The sequence below is a fragment of the Rhizopus delemar genome, genomic scaffold, assembly GCF_000149305.1.
Source record: "Rhizopus delemar RA 99-880 supercont3.1 genomic scaffold, whole genome shotgun sequence".
NCBI classification, from domain to species: Eukaryota; Fungi; Mucoromycota; class Mucoromycetes; order Mucorales; family Rhizopodaceae; genus Rhizopus; species Rhizopus delemar.
The window spans coordinates 3,911,855-3,919,167 of NW_027137827.1; the positions used below are offsets into that span (position 1 = coordinate 3,911,855).

The 7,313-nt window shown below is 36.2% G+C and overlaps 2 protein-coding genes across 2 annotated transcripts; both read left to right on the plus strand.

The window, feature by feature from the left end:
* Positions 1-528: 528 nt before the first annotated feature.
* RO3G_01506 (uncharacterized protein) lies at positions 529-2,130 on the plus strand (the record flags this gene model as incomplete). Its single annotated transcript, XM_067656097.1, has 3 exons — positions 529-870; positions 950-1,136; positions 1,190-2,130. The coding sequence occupies 3 exons, from the start codon at positions 529-531 to the stop codon at positions 2,128-2,130; spliced, it is 1,470 nt and encodes a 489-aa protein (XP_067512198.1).
* Positions 2,131-4,153: 2,023 nt separating this feature from the next.
* Positions 4,154-5,928, plus strand: RO3G_01507 (uncharacterized protein; the record flags this gene model as incomplete). The annotated part of the gene is made up of 2 exons (XM_067656098.1): positions 4,154-4,799; positions 4,856-5,928. The coding sequence occupies 2 exons, from the start codon at positions 4,154-4,156 to the stop codon at positions 5,926-5,928; spliced, it is 1,719 nt and encodes a 572-aa protein (XP_067512199.1).
* Between the last annotated feature and the right edge of the window lie 1,385 nt (positions 5,929-7,313).

Here is a 7,313-nt window from a genome sequence, read left to right on the forward strand (position 1 = left end):
ATCACTGTTCAACTAGTAATGAAATAAGACTTTTTAAGCAATGCCAAAGTGTTGTATATAAAAGATCCACATTTACTATTCTAAAATAAACCTTTTACTTATCTGTGGAATGTTTAGGCTTTTATTTCCCCCTTTTTTTTTTATCTCTTTGTCTCTCACTCTCTCTGCTTGTTGACTTTTATTGATGTCCTTCATTTTTCACTCTTCTTCTTTTGTTTTATTGTTATCATGTCATCCTCACTTGTAAATAAATGTTTTTGATTGCTTTCGTTATTAAATGAATACATGTTAGGTGACTGAGATTGAACAGGATGTATCTCAATTACTTCAAGCGACCAAGAAACTGTTGGAATCACTGACTTCTTGGTCTATAGGCGAGGCATCAACAGAGGATGTCTATAGAGAATACAACTCATTACAGACCTATTTCACTCAAATAGCTCGTGTGTTTGAGCGTATGCTTTTACCCATGGGGTAACTATAAAACGATGATGAAACATAACAAATCCTGATCAACAGGATAGGGACATGCATCATTTACCAGATGATTTACATGACTGCTTAAAATCCATTTTGAGCAACACACCTTCTTCAGAGGCATTAGAGGAACAGTTACCTTTGATCAAGAAGTCTATTCTCAATCTGCTCCAGAGTATCAAACAAAAACAGATTTCACTACGTGAACAAGCTGAACCCAAGATGCTTTCCCCTGCTGCATCTCAAATCGACCTAAACGATCCTTCAACAAAACAAGCCATGGAAACATTGGCCTCTCAAGACAACCTGGTAGAAAGGTCTTCGGTAAGGAGCAATAGGAATCAAATGACTGTAGAAAACATAAATCAAGGTAAAAGAAAAGAAAACAAGATGGTAAGAATATGTTTTAAACTAGACAAAGGGTCACGTATAAGCAGAAAGCAATGTATTGGAATTATATCTTAAAAGAAAGGAAAGAGTCAAGAAGGTGATCGTAAAAGAACAAGAGCTGAGCCTGTCCAGTATTCGACAGCTATTTGATTATCATTTTGATGTGGTACCTGAATCAGTCGTGTATATTTTGGATACGCATTCCAATATTGAATATGAATTGGAAAGTGTGTCTGATATTCAACCTTATTCAATACTTTCTATAAAAGGTAAATCAGTAAAGACAACTCTCTCGTTGTCAAGGCAACTCATTTCTCTACAGACATATCCAGCACGACTGAGCTACAGATGCTAATGAACGAAATGAAGCCAACCCTTGAAGAAGCCATTCGGCAAGCATTAAGTGGTTGGGAAAGACAAGAGGTGCAAAGAGTTAAAGGTCAAGTGAATGACAATCAAGAGACAGAGACACTAAGAAAAGAGTTGAATGTCCTTAGACAAACACATGAAACCTATAGACAAGAAACTAACCAGATCATCCAAGGCTTACGAGACAGGGTCAATCCACGCATCGAGATCGAAGAAGCTAAAGAGATCACACAGACTGCGGCCTATTTGATCACCCAACGACTGGAAGCTCTTCAAGACGACGTTGATCAACTAAAACAAGACATCACTCAAAAGAGATGTCGTCCATCCAAGAGTCGATTGAATCACTGCATGAGTGAATCACAAAGGCTCCAGAAGGAAATGGACGAATTAAGGTCACGGATAAGGACACTGAAACCGATCTGGAAACAGATGTGGGAGTCTGAGCTTCAAAAGATTGTACAGGAACAGCAATTCCTCAAAGACCAAGAAGGTCTTTTAGGTGATCTCAAGGAGGATCATCGAGCGATTGTTTATGTACTCGATCAAGCTTCACAAATATCAGAGATTCATGAACGTAAAAAACAACAAGAAGGTCAGACTGGATTCAAGGTACCGGCAGCCGAGGGCTTTGAAGGCATGGCGAGCGTCATGAAGGAAGTGAGCGCGATTCACGTGGACCATGATCGGCGATTGAGAGCGCTAGATCAAGCGGAGAAGATGAGATCCAAGGCGTTGTCAAAGAGTATTGATACGTTCGAGAGAGAGTTGACTGACTTTGTTTGCTTAAAGAAGTTGAAAAAGACTGGAGGAGCAGAAGAGGTCGACAAACAAAGGGAAAAAAAGGACAAGGAAATCATGAAACGGATTTTTACAAACGACCAGATGATTTAATAGAGTCACACTTGCTTTCCTAATTTGTAATGATGACACTATGATTTTCTTCTTTTGCAATACAATAAATGACGTTAGGATTTGAAAAAGATATAAAAAAACCTTCTTCTTTCCCCTTTTTCTCTCTTTCTCTAATGAAGTTCACTACTCTTACCACAAACACATCTTTTTCACTACCAACAACACATACCGCAAGCTCATTTTGCTCAAGTTGTGGTGTGGATGTATCTCAATTTAGGTAACACATTAAAACAAATTAAAATAAAAGGGTCACTGAATTATGATAGTCATGAATTTTGGTGCTGTTATGCGAATGGAAATAATTGAGTATTTTTTACAAATCTTTTTCAGTACATCATCGCTCTCGTTACTGTATTCATACAATCATTATTATATATACGCATCATTTATTATTGGAATATACCCTCTCATATGTTGAAAATACAATCAGTGTAACTCTTCTTTATTTTTCTCGCAAGCTCTAGATATCCAGGGAACAGCGGGGTCAATTGACATCAACATGAAAATGGTCTTTCGTCATTTATAATATAAAATATCCCTTTTTGTGTAACAATCTCTCTGACTGTACCTAATCGATCGAAGCGTAGATTCAAATCTGTTGTGTTGACATTGACATTGACACCTGAAGATCCTATTCATTCTTGCTTGTATATTTTTATGATTTATTATATAATAAACTACATATCATTATACTTGTATAAAATGTAATTACAAACCGTTTTTCACTGAATGAAATCTCATGTTTTCTGTCATTAAAACAAACGATTGAATTTGAGTTTTTAAAAAGAAACAAGGTCAGTACAGAAAGCATATGGACTTTGTCCTGGAACTGTTTTTAAACCGATTTTGTCAGGAAAGCTCTTTCCAAGACAGAATCTATTAAAATACAAGGTATTGCTAGATTGATAACATATCACGTATACAATGATAATATGAAATATTTAAATAGTTTAAAGAACAAAAAGAATTTGCATATAAACAGAAAGGGTCCAAAAATAAAGCTTAATATTAATCATTTGATTCATACTGACACATATCTTGATAGAAGGTCTACTTTAATCATCAATGAGATAGTAAGCAGTTGATTTTATTTGGTAGCCCAAGTAGAGATTTGTCTGAGTGAAGAAAAAAAAGCGTTATAACTTTAGGTAAATAGTTTATCCTTTGATTACAAACAAAAAATGACAAATTTTTTATTACACATTCATTATATTTTAAGTAAAGAAGTATACGTACGTGCGAGTTCATGACCAAGAGTCAAAAAGGAGGTTGGGTTTATACAAGTATAACATGACATGGTTTAATTTCAAAAAAGAACTTACACAAGATACGAGTCTTCATACCTTTACAATTTCACAGACTTTTTGAATAGTAAAATAAAACGCGTTCTCATGTAATGGCTATTTCTGTTTATTTTCAACCAAGGATGAGCCCTTTGCGTATCCTTTCACAGCTCTCTTTTCAGGATCTCGGATAGCTTGGGGCCGTGGAGGTGGTGTCCTTTTGTCCATTGGTAAACAAGACTTTGAAACCCAAATAAACCCCCTTCCTCATATCACAGTTACATCTCCATAGCATCATCTTGATTTATCACACATTTAAATAAAATAGGATCATTTCTATGGCTTAGAAAAAAGCTTATTTTTACATGATGTAATCATCTTATTCATTTGTACCTCATTTAAAGTATCATCTCCTTTCGCTTGACTTTTTTTTTGTCCTATGTGACCTTTCCTTTTTTAGCTTTTTTTTTAAAAGACTGATGCCATCAATAGACATGCTTGATCTGGATGCGAAATACTGTTAGTTTCAAGCAAAAGACTATCAAGAGCCATTTTACTCTGAAAGAAACTTGCAGGAAAAGCGACTTTTGGTTCATCCCGGCTTCGGCCAAAAAAGATTAAAAAAGGAAATGGCAGTCAGAAGAAAACAATGAAATAAAGCAGATCCTCTGCTCCCCCTTTTTTTTCTTTTTTTCTTTGCATCATAAAAACTAAAGTTCATGCTGTTGGTGGCTTCTATTGTTTTGGGACCTTTGGGTTATGTTTTTTATTTGCTTTATTCAAACTATAATCATGTTTATAAAAAGATTCAATCCATGCAAAAACCAGTCATGCTTGGCAATACACCCGAGTGTCAAGATCGCATTACGCTCGAGAAGGTGAGTGGCCAATTGCCTTCTTGGTTGAATGGTGTCATGTACCGCGTGGGTCCCGGTGTGTTTAACATTAAGCAAAAGAATGGTATCACGTATACCATTCGTCATGCATTCGATGGATTACCCATGGTGCACCGCTTTCAGCTCAACGGTTCCACTCAAACTGTAACTTATAATTCTCGTCATACCGCAAAGTCACTTGAGAAAGAGATCAGTTCTGGCGCGGATAAGGGTCTCGTCTTTTTTGGCCATGTCCCAGAAGTGTCCTTTTTGACTTGGCTCATCAACTGGATCGTACGGCTGAATAATCTCGTTCTTCGTCCCAAACCAATTCATCTTACCAAACCTGATGGAAGATCAGTTGGAGTCACGGTAACACCCAACTATACACTTCCTGCTAGAGTCAGTATGAATAATGACCTATCCAAGAAATCGCTAGTAGCCAAGACGGATGCAAATGTACTTCAAAAGCTTCATGCTGAAACATTAGGTAAAATAAAATAAAAAGAAACACATCAACAGCTAAAGAACAAACTTTATGAAAAGTGCCCGAGATTATTTTCTCTTACAAGAATTATGATCCTCACTTGAATGGCCCCTTTTCTGCTGCTCATCATCAATTTGATCCTGAAACAAATGAAATATTCAACTTTTCACTGCACCTTTTTCCTAAATCTAAAATGACTGTCTTCAAGACTTCAAAAGAAGGCCAAACTACCCTTTTGGCCGAAATCACCCACCGAAAAGGTGATCACTCAGAGTTCCGAGCAAGCTACATCCATTCGTTTTACTTGACCAAGAATTATGTCATCATTCCAGAGTCTCCCTTGGTTTACGGAGATCAAGGTCTGAACTCACTTCTCCAAGGTGCTGTACTTTCAAGCATGCACTGGATAGACCAAGCTCCGTTGTATTTCCACGTCATTCATCGAAATGAAGGTGGACTGGTTGCGTCCATTCCTGCACCTGCCTTTTATACGTTCCATGTGGCCAATGCATTCGAGGAGGTCTCTTTAGATGGAGAGCTCCTTCTTCACTTAGATTCATCTGCCTTTTCCGATGGAGATATTATCTATCAAGTACAAAACTTTGGGGGTACGTTTTTACAAGATGACCTCTCGCTCAAGAGAACCAAGTTCCATGGCTTCACGTTCCCACCCGCTCAGCAAGTCAGCTTTGGTCATCTCACGAGACACACCCTCAACTTGAACCAACGTACGGCTGTCTTTGCCCATACTCTGGCTGAAAACATCGAATTCCCTCGGTTTCATCAAGAGCTGATTGGAAAGCCGTATAAATTTGTTTATGGCTGCAGGGTCCTTGACGACAAGAGATCAACTGGATTGGCCAAGGTGGATGTCTCCAATCAATCTGTTATTCAGCATCAAGAATCAGGTTATGCCTATTCCGAACCCATTTTTGTACCTCATCCCCAGGCCAAAAGTGAAGATGATGGTGTGCTGCTTAGTCTTGCCAATCACACCGAATGCTGCTACCTTGTCATTTTAAATGCGATGGACATGAAAGAATTGGCACGTTTCAAGATTGGACAGTTTACTGCGATTACCTTTCACGGCTCATTTGTTGACTATGAGTTCAAATCCATCAATTTGAATTAATCCTTTTTTTATTTATTTTATATGCTCATCCATCGTGATTTCATGATGCAATAAACACTTTCTAAGCTATTGTTGAAATAAGTAATGTACAAGAATAAAAATTGAGCGCCTATTTTTCCTAATATTCCAATGCCAATAATAAGAAATGCTTGAACATAAGACACGTTCAAGTAAACTAGATTAAAAATCATGAATAATTAATAGCATAGATACAAGTGATAATGGTTACCTGATAACGCTTCTATGTTGGATGCCAACACAATAGTACCAACAAGCCATGAATATTCAAGTTGTCTATAATCCCAAATGACCATCAAGATCAGCAGCATCTTCCCAAAACTTGATATAATCAATGCCATGGATACATAATTATACCTTTATTCATGGTTCAATTCATGTTTCGTCTCATAGTCCTATTGTTTGCATACCTGATCTGTCTTTTCTGTTGACTCCAAAAAGAACGTAGCTTTATTACTACATGTACACAGCAGTGAAATACAATAAATTCTAGAATTTATTATGAATGAAAGTTTTTAACTCCTTTTTTTCTTATTCGCTCACCAAAAATACATAAAGCTAAGATATACAAGTATTGATAAGGTAGCGATTGTTCAATAAACCTTGGATCATATTCTGTATAATATCTTTCCAAGCGAAACCATTTGATATCTAAGAAATAAAAAAGTGTTAGCTTTTTCTGTGTGTATGTTTTTCTTTTTTTTTCTTGTTTAATACATTACACACTTCAAATAAGATGAGCAGAATGGCAAATCGAATAACATGTGGCTAATTAAAAAAATGTGTTTTTAATACAATAAAGATAATAATATATTTTTAAACGCTACTTCTACTCCTTCTTGTCTGGTTATTCTGTTAAATAGCAAATGTCGATAGACTTGTGGTTTATGAAGCAGCATGTCAATGAATATAATGACAAAATCATGTTCAATGTATTTATCTGCAAACTGATTGCATTGTTCCTATGTTATGTGCAAGAAAAGTCAGCTTATAAAGTATTAAAAAGACACACTATCCTAATTTACACATGTAGTTAGTCGAATGTTATCTTTGCTGTACTGAGTATAGAGATTCTTGACTGATGCACCACATTCTACGCATGTGCACATGGGAAAGAAATAAACAAATAAAAGTATTTTAATTTATGCGCTGAGATTTTACACAGGCAAGTGGTATGAGAATTGAGTTGCATGTCGTATCCCAACATAGTTTAAACATGATACATATTCAATTTATAAGAAATCACAGTAGTAAATGCTTTGCAAAGATTTATTACAGTCTTTTCTCTATTATTCGGTCATAACTAATTTCACTCCTTAAGCTCAATACAAGTTGTTTTAATATAGCTCCTGATGCAATGACATAGA